The sequence below is a fragment of the Pteropus medius genome, unplaced genomic scaffold, assembly GCF_902729225.1.
Source record: "Pteropus medius unplaced genomic scaffold, Ma_sr-lr_union100, whole genome shotgun sequence".
Classification (NCBI taxonomy): domain Eukaryota; kingdom Metazoa; phylum Chordata; class Mammalia; order Chiroptera; family Pteropodidae; genus Pteropus; species Pteropus medius.
This window is the reverse complement of record NW_024343733.1, coordinates 5,860,352-5,880,668: the sequence shown is the minus strand read 5'-3', so window position 1 is coordinate 5,880,668 and position 20,317 is coordinate 5,860,352. Positions and strand designations below refer to the sequence as shown.

At 42.3% G+C, this 20,317-nt stretch overlaps 4 protein-coding genes across 5 annotated transcripts in view; 2 read left to right on the top strand and 2 right to left on the bottom strand.

Annotated features, from left to right (window-relative positions):
• The first annotated feature begins 2,046 nt into the window (after positions 1-2,046).
• On the top strand, positions 2,047-8,904 carry SRSF9 (serine and arginine rich splicing factor 9). Of its 2 annotated transcripts, XM_039868319.1 has the most exons (5): positions 2,066-2,377; positions 4,696-4,856; positions 6,341-6,513; positions 6,940-7,070; positions 8,037-8,189. In XM_039868319.1, exons 1-4 carry the CDS (start codon positions 2,190-2,192, stop codon positions 7,060-7,062), a joined length of 645 nt encoding a protein of 214 aa, XP_039724253.1. In that variant the 5' UTR covers positions 2,066-2,189; the 3' UTR covers positions 7,063-7,070; positions 8,037-8,189. The 2 variants fall into 2 exon arrangements, with proteins under 2 accessions (XP_039724252.1, XP_039724253.1); XM_039868318.1 differs by lacking the exon at positions 6,940-7,070 and having other exon boundaries at positions 2,047-2,377; positions 8,037-8,904.
• A 163-nt stretch (positions 8,905-9,067) lies between these two features.
• Positions 9,068-16,799, bottom strand: GATC (glutamyl-tRNA amidotransferase subunit C). Its single transcript, XM_039868320.1, has 4 exons — positions 16,648-16,799; positions 16,392-16,564; positions 11,551-11,654; positions 9,068-9,977 (listed from the first exon to the last, which is right to left on the bottom strand). The coding sequence occupies exons 1-4, from the start codon at positions 16,795-16,797 to the stop codon at positions 9,946-9,948; spliced, it is 459 nt and encodes a 152-aa protein (XP_039724254.1). The 5' UTR covers positions 16,798-16,799; the 3' UTR covers positions 9,068-9,945.
• Positions 16,775-18,643, top strand: TRIAP1 (TP53 regulated inhibitor of apoptosis 1). The gene is made up of 2 exons (XM_039868322.1): positions 16,775-16,970; positions 17,674-18,643. The coding sequence occupies exons 1-2, from the start codon at positions 16,791-16,793 to the stop codon at positions 17,755-17,757; spliced, it is 264 nt and encodes an 87-aa protein (XP_039724256.1). The 5' UTR covers positions 16,775-16,790; the 3' UTR covers positions 17,758-18,643.
• Positions 18,644-19,914: 1,271 nt separating this feature from the next.
• Positions 19,915-20,317, bottom strand: part of COX6A1 (cytochrome c oxidase subunit 6A1) — a 2,474-nt gene continuing 2,071 nt past the window's right edge. The window contains exon 3 of the mRNA XM_039868321.1: positions 19,915-20,191. Within this exon, the coding sequence (XP_039724255.1) occupies positions 20,108-20,191 (84 nt within the window). The 3' untranslated portion in view covers positions 19,915-20,107. The remainder of the gene's footprint in view (positions 20,192-20,317) is intronic.

Genomic DNA, 20,317 nt, shown 5'->3' with positions numbered 1-20,317 from the left:
ATCTTTGACTTTACAGAAATGTATAACATCTAAAGTGAAAGTTCCCATAACTGCATTTTTTAGACTGATGTCAACCAGTTTAATAGATTCCTTCAGAATATATACTTATATATGTGTATGTATATATTAAACGCCATTTTAAATTCATTTTAATTATAACTAAATTAGTATGACCTTAATGTCTTTCAAAACACTAATAATTGTGTAACAATCACTATCATTGTGTTGAACCACTTCCTTATTATCAGGAGTTTAATAATTTTTTTAATTTCACAGAATGCAACTGTAGGGGCTCAGGGCAGGCTGTCCCCAGAATACCCTACAATGTTGATTACTTTGAATTAAAGTTACTTGACAAGCAGCCAGTGCAAGAAACGCATGTTGACTCCTGTTTTCTTGAATGCAGGAAATAAATCTCCTCTGTGAAAAGTGCCCTACATACTCCAGGGGGGCTAAGAGAAACACCATATTTCTTGAGTTAAGGAATCCAGGGCTGAAAGCTTACATAAATAAACCTTGTTATTCCTTTACTAATTTATACTCAAACCCAAACTTTGTTTAGATTCTCTGTAATGAGCATCCAAACTTAAGTCTTTGTCCTGTCATTTCTTCATAAATTTATTGTTTCATTGTCTAAAAAGTACAAAAAGCTGGCTGGTTCAGCATTTTGGGGAGCATCATTATTTATGATCTCCTGAGTGCACATATTAAATTGGTTTTTCTCCTGTCAATCTGGTTTTATGGTCTTATTACCGGTCCCGCCATAAGAACTCAAGAAGGGTAGAAGGGGGGAATTCTCCCTCTCTCCGACAAAATGAACAACCATAATTTATTGTGAGGATAAAATCTTCAAGTGGAATTACTGGATCAAGAGGTACATGTATATTATGAGGGCCTGATGTATACATACCATCAACTTACCTTCCCAAAAGGTTATGCACTCAGTAGTTATGGGTGAGTATCTAATTTTTTGTTTTGATTTTAAAAGACTCAGATGGTATAACTACAAATCAACTACCTTCCCTCCCCCAACATTTTATTATGAAAAATTTTCAAATATACGTTAAGGCTGAAAGAATGGGAAAGTGAACGCACTGACTACACACATCGTCCAGGTTCTACAGTTAACTCTCTGCTGTTTTTGCTTGCCCACATCTATCCTAGAGGTTTCATTTTAAATATGACAAATCTTTGAGATCAAGACTCTTCTGATGCTAGGCTTCATTTTTGTAACGTCCCCAGGTTCAATGCCCTGTACTATGGGCTGTAAATGTGAAAAAGTGCCAAGGTGGGAGTCTTCCTGAGCTCCTGAAGGACTCAGCGCATAGGTTGAGAGCAATGCTCTGGGTTCAAATCCTGACCCCACTAGCAGACCTCAGTTTTCTCATCTGTAATATCGGAATCCCTCATCTTTGGTGAAGATTAAAAGTAGAAATCTCAGGGAGCGCTCTATAATAGTTGCCATAGTTAAGATTCTTTTACTCCCTTTCTGTCTCTGATGAACTTCACACCCAAGTTATAGAGTCCATCTCAGACCTCTTATAACTTAATTCATGTTACGCTCTCAGTTCTAAGCAATTGTAAAATAGGGACAGGGTGGCCCAAAGAGCTACTGACCTGAGGCGGAGGGCTGCGATAGCCCCACCCAACCTAGTCGTCCGGGACTCGTACACGTGCAGCGAGGTCAGCCTGCAGCCCGGACCTGGCTCCCTCCCTCCGAGGCCCCGCATGCAGAGTGACAGCCCGCGGGGCCCACTGTGGGCGCTACCCGCGTCAACTCAGTGAGTGTTCACAAACGCCTGTGAGGTAGGCAGCGCTACAGAGGCAGAAAACTTGAGGCCCAGGGAGCCTCAGTCACTTGCCTACATCCATGCAGCTGGTGAATGAATTGCCTTTGAGAACTGAACCCAATTCGTCAGACTCCGTGTTCTCGGTTTCAACGCCCAGGGGCCCCCCGGCACCTCAGCGGGTGTCGGCCTGCGCGCACGCGCAGTCCTCGCAGCCGCGTCCCCTTTAAGAGGATTCCTTTTGCTCCTCCGAACCCTTCGCTTCCGCTCCCTGTTCCCACAATGCAGTGCGGCTGAGCGCCTCCGAGCCCGCGGGGACTCTGCGGGGGTACCCCGGCTGAGGCGGCGGCGGCGGCGGCGGCGACGTGGGCTGCGGCGGGCCCGCGGCGTCGGGCGGTGCGAATGTCGGGCTGGGCAGACGAGCGCGGCGGCGAGGGCGACGGGCGCATCTACGTGGGAAACCTTCCGACCGACGTGCGCGAGAAGGACCTGGAGGACCTGTTCTACAAGTACGGCCGCATCCGCGAGATCGAGCTCAAGAACCGGCACGGCCTTGTGCCCTTCGCCTTCGTGCGTTTCGAAGACCCCCGGTGAGGCCCCGCTCCATCTACCCGCCCGATGGCCCGAGGCCCCGAGCCCCCGCCTTCCCTTCTCCCCTCCCCCTCTGGAGCCTCCCCTCCCCCTTCAGCGCAGACCCCTCACGGCGCCCCTGAGTGGAGGCTGAGGCCTCTCGCCGCAGTCTCCGGGGCGTCCTTTGCGCCCTCGTCACTTCCTCTATTATTATTATTTTTTTACTTTACTTACAATCACAAAAGCTGGGCCTTTGGAGGGCCTAAGCCCGTGCAGACTGGCCTCAGGAATGGTACAAATGACCATTCCCTCTCACACTGCTGGAGAGGCACCCTGAAGGAGAAGCACCCCAGCACTTGGGAACATTGGCCCCTGAACCAGCTACGTAAAGAACAGGAGTGCCCATTCGCCCTCTCTGCCCACCCCTCCCCCCAGTCCGAACTCGCCGTTAAGGGAGACACAGACAGCGGGGCTGTGGATGCCTTTGAAGGTCGTAAAGGGGTCTCTGTGATGGAACAGATCTTCATTCGCGCGCGCCTCGCACCACAAGGCCAGGCAGGACCTCTTTCTTCTAAAAGCATCAAGGATTTGGAAAAACTAAAACAGGCTGAAGGGGTCTCTGATTTCACTTTCCTCCTTTAATGAGGGAGGCACCACTAGATGCTAAGGGCCTCAGGATTTGGAAGCTCTTGATCCCTATACCAACTCAAAGGGATCTTGGGATTTTGCAAACATTGTCGGCCCACGGCCGAGAAAAGACCTAAGAACTTTCAAAACTGCGGGAAGTGGTTCTTAGAAGCTACCGCACTGTACTGGTCACTCCACTCGGGGTAAATAGTAGCCTGCTCAGTGTTCCAGCATTGTCTCAGGGAACGCTTTACCCAGTCCGTGCTCTGTGGGCTTCACTATAAGGACTGACCATAGGTGTCTTGCCTACCTGATGTGGTCATATGGTCGTATTGTCCCACATTGGAGGATAGGAAGGCAGGAAGCACCCTGAGGCTTTGATTGCCATTTGCCTCAAAAATGGAAGGAGGCATTTTCACACCTAAACTGGAGAAGGCTGCACTTCTATTAGTAACAGTTCCCGTGTGGTTTTTGAGCAGTTGTCATGTGTCACGTAACATTCTATGTATTATTTAGCATTTCTGACAACCTATAACCACATTTTACAGATGAGGAAACTGAGCATTTAGAGAGTTAATAAAAGGGAATGCTAGTAAGGGATTAAGGGGGAGGATTTGAAGCTCTTGTTCTGTCCTTTTAGAATACAAACATATTAGAAATAATATGCTACATTGTACAATCTTCCCTCATTCCTTTAATAGAAAAGCTATCATTTACTATCACTGAATGCCAAGTTTCAAGGAAAGCACTGCACACATAGTATCTTATTTAATCCTTGCAATAACCCTGTGAGATAGACATATTACTCACATTAAGAGATGTAAAAACTTGATTAAATATCCAGAGACGGCTACTAGTAAGTAGCAGAAGAATGATTTAAACTCAGGTCAGTTTGTAGGCGAAGTCTGCTTTAAACCCTAGCAGTTCTGTCTCTTTCCCACTGCATTATAAATACAGCCAGGGTTGCGGTGGTTGTGGATCTTGTTGCTTTTAATCCTGTGACTAGACTCTTGATAAGTGATTTATGTGCCTGAGACAACTGAAAGATACCTTCATTAGTGTATCTGCTTGTTCATCCAAGCTCTGAGTTCATTCTTTTCTCCCATCCAATACTGGAGACCCAGGTTGGTGTTCCTAACTCTCCCAGAGCCCTAGGGAAGACTAAAAGTAACTTCCCCTTTTTGGGCGAAATGGCACCCAGAGAGTGATTTTGACTTCTCCAAACCATGCTGAAAATTTACGCTTGAAAGTTCTCTATTACTTAGAAAACACTAAATTGCATTTATGTTTCAAGCCTTCTCTTTAAATGTTGTTTTTTTTTCTATAGACTTGATGGTACTAGGCTTGTGTAAGAATATTAAAGGACTAGTGTGTGGTGTGCATTTTGAGAACTGCCCACCAAAGTTAGAGAAACACTGTTCTATTGGCAAAATCAGTCATCTGTCAACAATTTATTTTTTCTGAATTAGTCCTCTTAAAAGTAATGTTTACTCATTCATTATCATTTTGTACCTAGAAAACCCTGTGAGTGATAGCTGTAAAGTTTAATGCCAATATCATGAAAGGTCTTCAAACCAAAGCAGTAGTGCATCGAGATCCTGTTGTTGTTTTTTTTTTCTCTAGGTTTTTCTTTGATACTTGTTACTCATACCTCTCACTGGGAAGTCAGTCAGCCTCCTGAGCAGTACTAATGCCAAACTTTTCTTTGCAGAGATGCTGAAGATGCAATTTATGGAAGGAATGGTTATGATTATGGCCAGTGTCGGCTTCGTGTGGAGTTCCCCAGGACTTATGGAGGTCGGGGTGGGTGGCCCCGTGGTGGGAGGAACGGGCCTCCTACAAGAAGATCTGATTTCCGAGTTCTTGTTTCAGGTATGTTCTTTCAAACTGAATGAAATGATGCATGTAAAATACTTAGCCTAGGCTAGCCTCCAAGAAATGTTAGCTGTTACATGGGATGTGGGGCTTTCTCTTCCATAGCCTATGTACACTGACAGTCTGAAGCCCTGCCCTGTCTTGCCAGTGAGGCAGGTACCTTGCAAAGGGAATTGCACTGGTAGTGCAGCCTTAGGAGAACAGAAACTTGATTCTTACAGTTTTCCAGTGTTTAAAGGGAAGATGATGGCAAAACCCTTTGAGCTGGAATTCTAAAGATGTTTTCTTTTGGAATGTACCCTGGTATTGGACTTGATAGGAAGATATTCCAGGAGCCAGATCTGAACAATTTATCCAGCCATGGATCCTGAAAAAGGCCAGATTTTGTGATGGTTTTGGACTTATGTAAAACAAAACCAAAAACAACTTGGCATCTTAGGGATTGTATTACAAAGTGTAGAAATAACTGTCTGGTGTTGACAAGTGATGAAATGGTAAGCTCAGAGATTTATGTATCTTTCAAAATATTAACGCACTGGTAAAGACCTGGGGCCTTTTGCACATTTCAGGGGTGTGTTAGGGCCCTGGTGGAGTGAGTGTATTGAGTGTGGCACCTTTTTAGATGTGAATGTCACACAATCACAGCAGACTCCCATTGGTGCTTAAGAGTGATACTGTTAGTATCTGCCTATCTTGTGTCCCTTCGTAATTTTTTTAACCCCAGAACTGTATTCCCTCCTTCAGGATATCATACATATCTTTTTTTCTCTCCATGCTGCTCTGAAATGCTGCTTAGAAAACTATTAGGAAATGGCTGCAGTCCTGAGCTGTGAGCGGTAAACACAGCCTTTGAGAGCAGGAGCACATTTCCCTTTCATGACATCAGGTAGGGTTGTATGACTCCCGACTAGTTTTAGCGTCTGAATCTTACCTTTTTCCCTACTATATTGAAGAATATTGGTGATCTTTTAAGAGGTACTTTGTCTAGTTTGTCAGTTATTCACACCTACAAAAAAACCCAAACTTTAGATTTCTTGTGTTGTTAACTTTCTGCTACACTTTGGTCATTTTATTGGATGGTTTCAAAATTCCCATGTCCTGGGAGCCCAGTCAGGCAAGAAATCATTGTACTGATAAATTACATAATGGGAAAAATTAGAACTCAAAGTCTTAGGAGTTTGGCATTAATTATGAAGGACAGAGAGAGAAAAGCTATAAATTCTCAGAGATCCTAAACCTATAATAAGATGGACACTTCTTGCTCAGTTGGAAAGGCTTGTTCTGGAAGATTAGGATAAGACCAGCTTCTTAAGGTGGTTTACCACACATACTTTACTGCTCTTCTCTGGTTTCCTGTCCTTGTGATTATGGGACCCCAGGATTTGAAAGTAGTGATTGATGGAGATGGGACCCTAGGTATTGCTGGCCCTTAATAGGGCAGTTAACACGGCTGAAGGATGTGGCCTCTTTTATGTGCCTAGGACTTCCTCCATCAGGCAGCTGGCAGGACCTGAAGGATCACATGCGAGAAGCTGGGGACGTCTGTTATGCAGATGTGCAGAAAGATGGAATGGGGATGGTTGAGTATCTCAGAAAAGAAGATATGGAATATGCCCTGCGTAAGCTGGATGACACCAAATTCCGCTCTCATGAGGTGGGTCCCCACCTTCTGCTGAGCTTATATCCAGACCACTCCACCTGAAGCTGACCTAGCAGAAGTGTTCGCCACTTTATGACCTCATAGTACCATTAAAGATCTATCTTAAGGGGAAAAAGCCAAGGAATTCTTCATGCCTAAGCCATGCAGGGTCATGACAGAGAAGTCTGCAGTCTTAGTATTTTTAACCCAGAAAGAATACTGGTGCAGTCTGTCAATGTGGTGAGCTATTCTGTGATAGAACCTCTTTCAAAACTGGCTTAATCTGCAGTGTCCCTCTGTGAACCTAATTATTAATGGCTGTCTCTCCTCTGGGTCTAGTCTGGGCTCTATAAGCCAACCTCATCATCTCAGCCCTTCTAGGTACTGCTATTGGGGCTGAGTTGTCACTTCACTTTTATTTCCCAAAGTGTATTAATACAGGATCCTTTTAGAAACCTGAGCTACCTTGGCATGTTCTTGTGGTTGATCACCTCACCCTTGGGACTTAGTTCTCGATGTCCTCATTTCAAGAAGGCGGCTGCTGCTTTGGATATCTCAGAATGATTCAAATGGTGATTATCCCTTTGATACCAATGAGACCAGATACTAGACTACCAACTGGACATTATTTTTTTCTGGTTATCCTGTTCTGACTTGCTATGGGGTTTAGGGATGTCTGGGGACATGAATTTCTAGGCCTGTTCTTTCTCTAAGGATTCATTATAATTCCTTAATTTTATGGCTTTGAGGCTGTGTGGCTTAATGCTTTTGCTCAGAATAATCCCTAGGAGCTGAAACAGTACCTGGTCAGTGACATGGCAAAGCAGAGCTGCAGGGTAAATGCAATTACTGACTTCACCTGGGGAAAAAGCATCTGGCTGCTTTCATCTTAGCATCTTTAGATCTTCTGAGAATGCTAGCTGAGGGCAAAGGGCCTGGAGACAGGCCAGCCTGAACATGTCTCCTGCTGTTTAGCCAAGTTACTTTCAACCCTGGTTCCTCCATATGCAAAAGTCACAATAATGGCTTTATCTAATAAGACTTGCCAGGAAGCTAAATTATGAAGATAGCTTATAATATAATAATAATTTATAAGCTTCTAGCCCCGGTCCTGACACCTGGGAGATGCTGAAGGTTAGCTCCTTCCATAGGTCCCCATCAAAAGATGCATATACAAGGTGGCAAGGGATTGAGCTATACATAAGACCTCTGAGATTCTTTCCAGTTCATAGATTCTGGGGGATCAGTGACAGTAATTCAGATGTTAGTAGCTAGTATTTGAGCATTTACTATATATCAAGTGGCCATTTATTATTTGCGTCACCTGGGCAGATGATAGCATTCAGTTTTCTTCATTCTTGAAATGTGTAGTAAGAGTACCTACCTCAAAGAATTATTGTGAGGGCTTGGTGTGATAATGTTATGCCAGACAAATAATTAGTGCTCAGTACTTAACTATTGTTAGGCAGCCATGCTAGGTGTTGGTATGCTTTATTCTCTAGGGTCTTATTTTTTCCTTTACTCTTTTTGAATTTCAGGGTGAAACTTCCTATATCCGCGTTTATCCAGAGAGAAGCACCAGCTATGGCTACTCACGGTCTCGGTCTGGGTCAAGAGGCCGTGACTCTCCATACCAAAGCAGGGGTTCCCCACACTACTTCTCTCCTTTCAGGCCCTACTGAAACAGGTGATGGGAATTTTTTCTTTATTTTTTAGGTGAACTGAGCTGCTTTGTGCTCAGAATTTACATTCCAGATTGGTGACTTAGTGTCTTAGTAAATTTTTAAAATTTTTTTTTTAAGGAAATAAAACTACATAATTTCTACTAGGGCCATATTAGCAGTGAAACATTTTCAACTGCGGAAATGATGGTTTTGGTTCAGAAACAAGTTGTATATTTTTCACCCCTGATTATGGGAAAAAAAAAATCAGTGCTGTGTCTTTGTGGGTTACTCTGCTATGGAGATCAGCAGTTACTGTGACTGAGTCGGCCCATTCTGTTTAGAAATATATTTTAAACGTTTAGTAATTGACATGTGTGGTCGTCCTTGATTAAGTTTATAGTTTTCACTAAACAGGCACACTGATTTAAAAAAAATCACTGAGTTGTAGTAGCAACTTTTACCCATTTGGTAAGGAGCAGGAGTGGATAACTTTATTTGGGGATAAAGCTATTTGCTCTGATAGTGGTAGAACTTCAGTCCCAAGGGAAGGTTCAGAGTCTCTTATAGTTTAAGACTAAGCTTGTAAATTAAGCTGCTTTAATGGGAAAGTGAGCATTGCAGATAGGGGAAGGGAATAGGAAGGATGAAAAGATTTCTATAAGTGGGCAGCAGCATAAAGATTGGGAAATTCTTAGCCAAAACCAATTTTGGCAGTTTGGTTAGAATAAAAAAATCTCTTAAGTTCTGGTTCTATCACTTTTACTTCTAAGTCTGTCTCATTTATCCTTGGTATCTGAGCTTTAAAAAAAACAAAAACATAACGAAAAAACAAAAACCCCCACCATCTAGGATTCTGCTCAATTCAGTAATCATGGGGGTGGTTTACTTTGTCCCAGGCCGGGGGCTATTTTTTCAAAACCACTTTATTGAACTATGGTTGACATGTAAAAAGCTATAGTTATTTAATGTATACAGCTCAATGAGTTTGGTGTTAAGTATACATCCATGAAACCATCAAGGTCTTAAATATACCTATCCCATCCCTACTCCTTTATGTGGTAAGAACATTTAACATAAGATCTCCCCTGTTAGCACATTTTTAAACATACAATAAATATTGTTAGCTATCCCAAGACTGCTTTTATGATAGGTTCTTTTCAGAAAGAGAAACTGTAGGTGTGGCTAATGTATCCCTTTTGCATATAATCGCTTTGTGAGATGGTAGATGGTTCTAGGTTAGGAGTTCCTAGGCTGTGGTCTACTTTGTATACTCTTCAGAACTTAGCACAAAGTTAGCCCTCTGTTCAGAACGAAATGGGTACCCAGGGACAAATTCAAGTGAGTTCAGTAAAGATAAAAGGCTGATTAGGTCAATGGAAACAGCAACTAAAAAGCTGTCATGTAGTGATCAGCTGCAATGTCTAAATAGAAAAATTCACTGAAGTGCAGTTTGGTAGACAGTCTTTTTGGGAGGAGAAAAAGAGGGATAATGCCTTCTGAACTAAACAGCCTGTGAGTAAATACATGATCTATTTCCTTGGAAATCGACAATACCTTTTATTTCTATTAGCATCAGGAATCATTGCCTTGTTTTGGCTAGATCTTTCTCAATTCTGTCTTCAGAAGAGTTAGTTACTGAAAAAATACTTAACCAACAATTTTTTTTTTTCAGATTACTGAAGGAAGTAGAAACAGTGTTCATAACAAAAATACTATCGTGCTTCCATGTGTTCATGGGGTACCCCTTTCCCAGAATAGCTACTCAGCCATGTGAGAAGGGCTCTTATTTATCCAGCTTTGGCAAAGAGATATTACCTGTTTGAAAACAATAACAAAAAAAATGTTATAGCTGAGTCTGCTTCCCAGCGGCTACTGAGCTTAACATCACTTAGTTTATCATGGAAAATAAGCAATGGAAATAAGTATAGCTACTATTCTGTTTTTCTAACTATGAGTATCTGAAAGAATCAGTTATAAGTGAAGCCTAATTAATGTACTTTTCAATAGGGAGCCAAAACAGGTTAATCAGTCATTTATATGCATATAGGAGTGGAAGGAAAGACTATGACTGTGAACTCACTTTGTCCCATAAGCAAAGTCTGACATCAGGTTCTATTTAGAAATAGCATGTGATCAATGAGTACGTCTGCTGAAACAGTGACATCAGGCTCTGAGATAGACTATAAAATCTAACTGAGGTGGTTTAGTGAATCAGAGACATGGTTATGAGTTGAGTTCACAAATTTTTTAGCTTTCCTTCCCATCCTTGCTTCAATCAGCTTTCCTTTAACTGGTTGGTCTTGGTCAAAGAACTCCTGAGCTGGAGGGCTGATGTTTGTCTCTGGAGACTGCTCCAAATGGTTGTCCTCTGAAGGGCTCTCCTGAACTTGAAGTTGGCACTTGGAAATCTGTCTCTGTGAGTGCTTAGGCTAGTCCCATTCCCAAATATCTAGAGGGGTGCAGAAGCTCTGAACACCCACCTATCTGCAGATGAGATGATAACAGTTCAACTCACCCAAAGTTCTGGATTTTATTATTGGTCCAGAGTTATTTTAAAGCTTCCATTTAAAATAGTTGCAATGAGGTTTAAAGATGCAAATCTCCACACCAGGGGTTGCAAACTGATGGCTCGCAGGATGCATCTGGCTTGCAGGTATGTTTTCTTTGCATGGTCTTTTATTTTTTTTTAATTTTGAATTAGTTGCCAATACTTAAAATTTGGTAAAGATCACACGAAATGCCAGACATCCAGGTTCTCTGGGAAAATAGGCTCACATTCCTGTCTGGCACTGAATGAGAAAAGAAATGCCAGCTGCCACTTTCGGCAGAGCTAGAGTTCCAGATTTGCCACTGTACATACCGCTCCCCGCCCCAGTTCTGTTTTGCTCATTCCTGTCACCAGCTGGCCCCTAAAGGTGAGCATGACTCCTGGACTCTACTGCCACCGTAATGCCACCTATATGCACTTTATACTTTTAAAAAATTGTTAATATTTTTTCATTTATTTCCTGTTTTGATATAATTAATATATAACACTGTATAAGTTTAAGGTGTATAACATAATGGATATATATATATATATCAAAATTACAGTAATATACCAGTTAACATTCATCATCTCACATACTTAGTTATTTCCCTTATGGTGAGAACTTTTAAGATCTCTTAGCAGCCTTCACACATACCATACAATATTGTTAACTAGTCATCATATTGTACATCACATCCCCAGAACTTATAAGTGGAAGTGCGTTTTGACCACCTTTACCCAATTCCCACTTTATGCTTTTTAAAGTGCTTTCACATAGCAAATTTGGGCCTCACAGTTCCTACTACATTCTCAGTTCACTGTGGGACAGTCTGTTCGGCCACTTTGGGCAACACATACCTGGGGGGGCCACAAAATACTCCTCCACAACTCGACGGGAGTTTTGTAGTAGTTCTTCAGCACAGTTGCCTTCTACCACATTGTCGGATCTCAAGTATAGACATCTACAAAAACAGAGCTTAAGGTTACCTTCTCAGAGAACAGGGCTTATAGGGGATGGGTGGAGAGGGTCAAGAATTGAGAAAACAAGGGAGCAGCATATTCTTGAGTTATGGTCACTGCTGAAAGGTGGAGAAGCTATGGTCAGCAGTAGCCTAAAGGACAACTTATAGTTTATAGATTCTCCCAACAACCCTCTGAGGTAAGTGGTCATTATTTCTGAGGATCGATACATTTAATAAATATTTTTGGATGATTACTATGGGTAAGCTGCTTTTCGTGGAAATGGGTAATTAAAAGCAATTATAGTACAATGTGTTAACTCTTAACAGGTTAAGTACAGTTTGTCAAGGGAGTAGAAAGGGCACCTGACCCAGCTGGGTAAGGAATAAGTACTCAGAATAGGTGATGTCACTGCCAAACAATGGGCGGGGCAGACGGGGGGAACTAGATTGGGAGGATGGGAAATGGACTTATGGCAGGTAACTTGCTCAAGAGTGGTTATAAGTGACTTAAAGGTGCTAGCTCCTAAGTAACAGGACTGGGACTTGAGCCCAGTTCTGGTACTCTGAGTGCCTTTTTAACTACAGCCACCTTGCAAGATGTACCTCTATGCCTAGTGGCTTCATTAAAGTGGCTTCATTTGTCCAGATGGCAAACTAGTGAAATGAAATAGGAGCTGAATATATCTATGAGGCGTCACTATTTCGAGGTTTAAAAGTGCATGACAGGAGACCTGCTTTCAGATACTTGGATTCAAAAATAAATGTTCAGTCACTGATAGAGGAGCAGCCAAGATCTTTCTGCTTTGAGCCAAACCTAATGGGACAAAGGGATGTGACATGAACATCTGGGAGGGAAGAGCTAGTTGTTTCTTTTGTGGCATCCAACCTAAGACTAGACACAATAAACACTTATTGACAGTATGAAGAGTGGAGAGCTGGAGTTCATTCTAGGATCTGGTACTATCTTAACTCTGTGGCCTTGAACAAGTGTGATCTTTCCAGACCTTAAATTTCTTGCTAAAAAAGTGAAGGTTGTATAAGTTGTGATTTTTTGTTAACCATACAACAATTATGCATTCATTTAAGAAAACTTGGAGAACAAAAATAAAAATCATCCATAAAGGTGACCCTTGGACTTTCTGGAGTTTATATTTCTGTCGGGCAGTATAACAAAATGGCGAAGAGCTTGGGATCCTAAATCACAGCTGAATTCACACCCAGTGATGAGTCCTTTTTTCACCACAACCACCTTCACGTGGCATGTATGCAATTACTTATGGGTCTCCTTATTTGTAGAAGGCTTCTAAAATTGCTGGGGAGACTAAATGAAATGATGTTACAAAAGATCTAATAATGCTGGGCTGCATTCACGTATCAATAAGTGGGTACTGAATAATACCTGCTGCTTTCAGAAAGTGCACCCCAAGTACACCTCAGTCCCCAGAGTATAAGGGCACTTAACCTGCCTAGTCCTTACAGACCAGAGACTAATTGTTCCTGGGTGCTTGGAGATTTTGACAAAGACTCTACTACCGCCAACAGGTAGTTAAAAGCTACTGCTTCCCAACAGTTGATCTAATGGCAATTGACTTATTCACTCCGGAATCGGGTTTCCTATGTTAAGTGACATTGCCAGAAAAACAGTTCACCCTTTCAAATATCACACATTTCCACCTAATTACTGTTTATGATGAAGTTGTTTCTAGAATAAATCCACACCTCCCTATTTTTGTAATTGCAGGCTTCTGAACCCAGGGTATCTGAGGGTGGTGCACCAAGCAGACCCATCACTTGGCAAGTCCCTTAACTTTTCTTGACCTCGGAATCATGCATGAAACACCCAGCAGGAACTGATGAGCTCTTTAGGTGTGTCAATTCCTGATTGACTAAATGCCTGCCTCAGCACCTTTCTTGGCCTGGGTTACACAAGAGAATTTAGCCCAAATACTGTGACATTCATATTGATAATAAGTCAACTTCTATATATGTGGACTAATATAAATTATGACCTACCCTTGGGAGAATTGAAGAGTCCCTTGGATCTTTCTCTGTTCTGGTTCAGATGAAAAACCTTGGTTGAGAAAGGCTTCAACTGTGAACTAGAAATCCCTGCCCTCTAAAGCTCATAGACAGGCATTTAAACCAATAATTGTGGGAAATGCAAATAAAAAGCATTTAATGGAAAGCAGTATAGCAGCATGGAGGAAGAAGTGCCTCTGCGGCTCTTGGACTGACCAATGGGACAGTTCTACTGCTGCTTTAGTTTCTGCTCCTTCCCTGGTATCAGGTTGCCAGGAGTCATTTCTCTGGGCACCACTCTACTTCCATCATCTACAAATCTCTTCCCTCCTAATTTTCTAGTTTGATGCAGGCTGATATGCCATGGGATTTCTATTAGCCAGTCAGGGCTTTTACAGCGAGTGTGGCTATCACCTAAAACCATTTAACATTTGTCTTAACTGGGTTCTGTTTCACATGTCAGTTAAGGCAGTGTGTTCAAAATGTGAAAGTCCTACAAATGTCACATCTCTAAAATGGAATCATTAACCCGAACTGGTCTCCAAATTTATGACAAGATTGCAAATCACTGAATACCAAGTCACTATTCCAGCTACCAAATACAGATCCCTCATCTTTTTCACAGACGCTTCCCTGAATAATAGTTGCATTTATTTAGTTATCCTCTATATGTATAACTTAGGAAATTCTGACTCTCTGTGTTTCTATTCCCTACTTTCCCAAAGATACTAATAAAGAACAGTCAACAAACATTTACTTGATATCTGCTCAGTGCTAGATACTGAGAACATGAGCAATAACAGACATGCTCCCTGGAACATGGATGAGTAGGAGGAGAGGGGCAGAGAATCAAATATTCAAATAGTTGTGTAAAATTATAGCTCTACTAAATACCAGGAGAGCCACAGGTCCTGAAAGGGAACCCGATTCAATAGAGAAGAATGAAAACTTTCTTGAAGAAATGGCAGTTGAAATTTGAAGAAATGAGGCAGAAAAGAGTGGATGGGATGAAGTGCAGGTAAAGGCAAGGGCTAAGAATTCTAAGAAAAAAGGGAGACCTTCAGGAATTGAAAGTTACAGCAAGTTAAAGCACTGTTGGAGTGGTGGGCAAGGCCTAGATTAAATGATGCCCGAAGGTTATGGTGAAGCTTTTGTCTTTATCCTAAAGAGCACTGGAAAGCCCCCTGAAGGGTTTGGGTAGGAGAATGACATCAGATTTGTTTTTAAATGCTTGAAACTTTGGGCACATTGGTTAACCTCTCTAGACTTAAGCATCAGATGATGACACAAAGGATCTGATGGAATCAAAGACAAGCTGAGAATGGGAGGCTAGCAAGCACTTTACACAAAGATTATGGTTACAGATAGGCCTGGCTCTATTGGCGCTAATAGCAGCTAACCTTTTTTGCTCCCACCTGTACTATTTTTTTTTTTTAATTCCATCAAGAAAGGCAAGGGCAGAGTTGTAGATTGCCCTATCTTTATGAGCTGTATACCCATCCTAATTAAAAAGCTGCAGTCCCAAACAGCAAAAGTCTGCTTTTCAAAAAAGGATTTTATTTGAAAATGCATTGATTTAGTAACAATTGGTAGAGGTGAGTAGAGGCTGTGTCCTTTTAGTATTCACCAGCTAGTTTGTTAGACTCGCCCCTCCCTATTGCATTGCACTACACTATTTTGTTATTCTGCCCCTTTAGGTATTTGTGTTCTTGGCCCTTGATATAAAATGAAAAGTCAGAACTCTCTGCATTCCCACTTAACAGTTTCTAAGTTTCTTGCCTTTTCAGGGAACAAAACAAAACTTAATGCGTACACCAGAATATATAAAATAGATTACACATAAAGCATCAATAATACAGAATGTTCTGAACTTTTCCTTTTTTATTAAATATATCTTGCATACCTTTCCATACCAGCATACATAGTTAATTGTTTCATTAGTTTTAACAACTGCCGAATATCCATTATATGATAAGTATTTAGCAATGAAGGACACTTAGGTTGTGTCTGGGTGGTTTTTATTTTTGTATTATGAACAGGTTTGCATACCCTGGACACTAGTGCATACATCTTTATGTACTTTAACAAATATTTCCATAGGGAACCACTATGTCAGAAAATACATTTAAAATTTTGAGACAGGAATCCAACAGTAAGCAAGTCAGACATGACCTCACATTCTAATAACAAGAGACATAACAAATCAACAAAAATAAGAAAATCGTTAGAAAACCAACAGGATAAGGAGTTAGTGAATGGAAGGGGAGAGGGGATTGGGAGTGGTCTGGAGAGATCCTTCCGAGATGAGCCAAAGAGACAGACTGTCCAAGAAAAAGAGAAAAGCAAGTGCAAAGACCTTAGAGAAGGAACAAATTTGGCATGTTGGAAAAACAATAAGGAAGCCGACGTGGCTGGACTGAATAGAAGAGTATGTCCGCGGCGGGGAGGGCAGGGGCTCTGGGACATAGAGCCTCAGAAGGTGATGAATCGCAAGTAGTTCGGATTTTGTTCCTAGTTAAACTGGCAGGCTTTGAGGATTTTAAACGGGAGAGGATCCAATATGAACAAGGAGAAAGAATGAAACCACTCACCCGCGGGGTGACCGTGGGCAAGTTCCTGCATCTCGCCTAAGGCTATCTCTCCCTCAGAGAAATGAGACACTATCTTAAATGGCCGCGAAGGCGCCAGTCAAGGGTTGGGGGCCGCAGCCGAGTTTACCTGTCCTCCAGTACTGAGTCCATGGGCTCCACCCCGTCCGTGTCCACGGCGCGCAGCTGGTCGGCAAAGGCGATGGCTTTCTCCAAACCTTCCACGGCCTCTTGGCTGCCAAAGCTCACAAGCGATAGACGCTCCAGGTGTTCGATAACCTCGGCGGTGAGCCGGCCACTTCCCTGGGAGGCAGGGCGGGCGAATGAGACGGAGGTTTCGGGTCACCCGCTCAGACCGCCCCCCGCTCTCCTCCCCCAGGCTTTACCTGAGGACCTGCCTGGGAGGTGAAGCCCCGGCGCCCGCCCACAGAGGCCCGCAGGCCTAGCCACACAGCCCGAACCCACATTTGTCCTCTTCCCAGCCGCCGTAGTGAGCCCTCATAAAAGCCGAGCGACGCGCCTAAGAGTGATGACATCAGAGTGCGCCGCCAGTGCCGCCGCCATGAACAGCGTAGGGGAGGGATGCACCGACATGAAGCGTGAGTATGACCAGTGCTTCAATCGCTGGTTCGCCGAGAAGTTCCTCAAGGGGGACAGCTCTGGGGATCCCTGCACTGACCTCTTCAAGCGCTACCAGCAGTGCGTTCAGGTGAGCTGCGACCCTCGCCTCTATCCCCAGGCCCAGCACTCTCTCTGCTGTGTTCCCGAACACACGCCTCGTATTTTGCGGGGGGGTTGGGACGGGGAGGGTAAAGAAAAACCTCAGTGAGGCCAAGCGGCATTCTTGTCCCCTACCTTCATCACCAAGGCCGCCTGGTGTTTCTCCAAATGACAAATATTTTTGTAGTGTTTTACTTTTTAGGGAGCACAGTAACACTTTTTTGGTTCGCTTAGTGCTCATCTCGAACTTGCAAAGTGGGTGTTCTTTTATTTTAAAAAATGGAACACTCATGCCCAGAAATAGGACGTGACTAGGCCAAGTTTGCTAGAATCAAGTTGTAGCGGTGGTGCACTTTCCCACTGTTGTTCTGGGGTGAGGCTGGATGCTAGCCTCTCTGGCCTTTTAGGTATTTTGGAGGGTTTCATTCTGCTGTTATAATCCCTTCGTTGGTCTGTTTTCTCTACCAGCTAGGAAGTTTTCATTCCAGCGCAATTAATGTGAAACTACTTTGAAATGTAAGAACAGCACTGGGGGAGACACTCCCAAGTAGTTAATTGAAAACATCCTTAGGGTAATAACATTTGTTGCTGTCTTTGTCCCATTTGCAGACTGGAAAAATGAGGCTTGCTCAAAGTCACAAAGCTAGTAAGCTTCACAGTGACCTTTATAATGTGTTTTCTCCACCTATCAGAAAGCAATAAAGGAGAAGGAGATTCCCATTGAAGGACTGGAGTTCATGGGCCATGGCAAAGAAAAACCTGAAAGCTCTTCTTGACCTTGACAGTCACCTTGAAAATGGACTCATCAAATCAGGAAATTGAACACTCTGGATTTTGTCAATTAAGGTTGTGAAGATAGCCATCGATTTAATGAGGAGTTTAGGGGAGAGTTGTATTATTTTCTCCTCCACTTGTAAAAGATGATGAACATCACTCTTTAGGATGATTTCTCACTTGCTCTGGCATCTTGCAGGAACTTAATGTGCTAAAACTGAATTTCTTGGGATTATGGTTGCAAGACTTCGTCTGGGATCAGCTTTAAATATAACTTGTGTGTAAATACTGATAAACCTGTCAGGATGATCAGGGTTGCCTGACCTCTTGAGTTATGCTGCAAAGGACATTAGGTACACTGTACTAGGGTCATTGTTCATGGAAGCAATTGGTTAGGACCTCTTTTCTCTCAGAGAGCTAATAATGCTCTGAAAAGGGATCCCAGAAAAAGTTTCAATCAACGCTTGGGAGCATATTTTTATTTTTAAATAGTAACTTCAGTGTTAAGATTGCTGGTGGACTGGGTTAGCTAACAGGAAGCCTTTAACAGACAGTTCCTTGCCTTAACAAGAGGTGTCAGATCTCAGATTAAGACGTGAAAGCTTCAAGAACGTTAAGAGTGAACACTATTTCAGAGCTTACAGTGTATTTCAGTAATTAAGATCCTTGGAGTACGCTATGGAAGAAGATCCTAAATTGCAAAGATTTGCTGTTGCTTGCTTTCAACCCGAGTCGATGAATTAAGTCAACCTATATATCATCAAAATGCTGTATCTGGTTAAATGGGGGGAGCAAAAGAGCTTGCTTTATTTGCCTTGTTTACCCACCCTGTCCTGTAATGTCTGTAATCATGAAGATAGAATAAATTGTATCATTTAGTTTCTAGAATTATTTGCCCCTGGTACTCTACTTTATAGAACAACTATTACCCTGTTACCCCACATATCCTATATATATACTGGGGAGAGTTTTCTGTTTTATAATTTAAAGGTGAAAAAGTGAAGATTTATCTAAGCAAGGCAATATGGTATAATAAGAAACTTCACTGACTTCTAATACTTCTACAGTAGGCTACACAAATATCTTTAAATGTTTATATAATGACAAAAAGTCAGGATCAGGTGAGTACTTACATACTCTAGAATGTCATATAGTTATCATAACTGCGCATCTTGAGTAATTTGGTGCAATTTACTATGTGAAACTTGATTTACAGAAGGCCTAAATTCTATTATCTTCTCTTCACTTTACCAATTACTACTTCACATGTAATGTGACCAGTCCTTAATGTCATTTCAAAACATTCCGCATTTATATTTTGACTGTTTAAAGTCTATTCTACAAGGATTATGAGATATTTGGAACTCAGCTGAAGGAAGCCAGGTAGCAAGGCTGAACTCGGACTGGCCACAGGCACAAAAGCTCTAGGGTAGTGCAGGCTGTGGTTAGATCACAAAATGGCAAAGCTAGCAGGGATCCTTTTTTCCTTACTGTAAATGGTTTTCACACGCTGTGTTTCTATATGCCTGACTTTTACAGTACGAGTTTACTACATGTGCTTACACCAAAACTTTGTGGCTTCTTTACTTACCACAAATCTGTCTGGTTGAGCCTTTAGAATTAAACCAGGTCCAAGCCAACCATGTTTTTGTATTGTAATTGCTACTGAGAATAATTTTTCTAAGTGTTCCTTATGCTATTTTGACTTCATCCTCCAACTATTTCAGCTACTTCAAAGATACTGCCTTTATTTCTCCAAGGGTTTCTGACCCATCCTTCAGGATGCTGAGAAATGACCCCAACGTAAGAACTTGACACCCACCTTCAGAGAAAATGATATGACTATAAAAAATGCTGGTGGTGGGTTAGGAGAAAGCGAGGACACAGAGGAAGCACTTCCTCCAGAGAATCACAGATACCTCTTTCAAGTGTAAACTGTGGCCATTCTGCTGGTCAATGTCTCTGCCATTCAAAGTTTGTCAGAACCCTTGATACTTAACTAGCTCTACCCTCTTTGCTTTACACACACCAGGCATAAGAAACCAAGGATAAGGCCTGTTATAAACACTGTTATTCAAAGGCCTGAACTGGACCTAAAAACAGAAATAATATTAATGCTAATTTCTGAGAGAAAAACACCAAAGAATGCAACTCTCAGCTCATGACCAATCTAAGTTATTTATTTAAGCCATCTCTTGCCATAAGCAAAAGGATGGAAGATAAGTATACTGGTCATCATTTGATACAGGAAAAGGTCAGCTTAAGGTCCCATACACTTTTCTGGTCCGTGTGCAGAGTATAATGGTCCAAACCAGTGCTGTGGTCCCCACTGGGTAGTGGTCCAGGTTCTCTTCATTCATCCTCATAGCCAGTCGGAAGTGGATTCACTTGAGGATTATGGAATAGAGTATGGTCACCATCTCCCCAAGGAAAACGCTGTGGAGTGAAAATGTGAATTAGGATATTCCAGAAAACAGTTCAGAAACAACACTGCCATGAACTGCTTAAAATAGGTAGGTTGTTGGACATGGACAATAGATAAGTGGTTACCAGAGGGGGGAA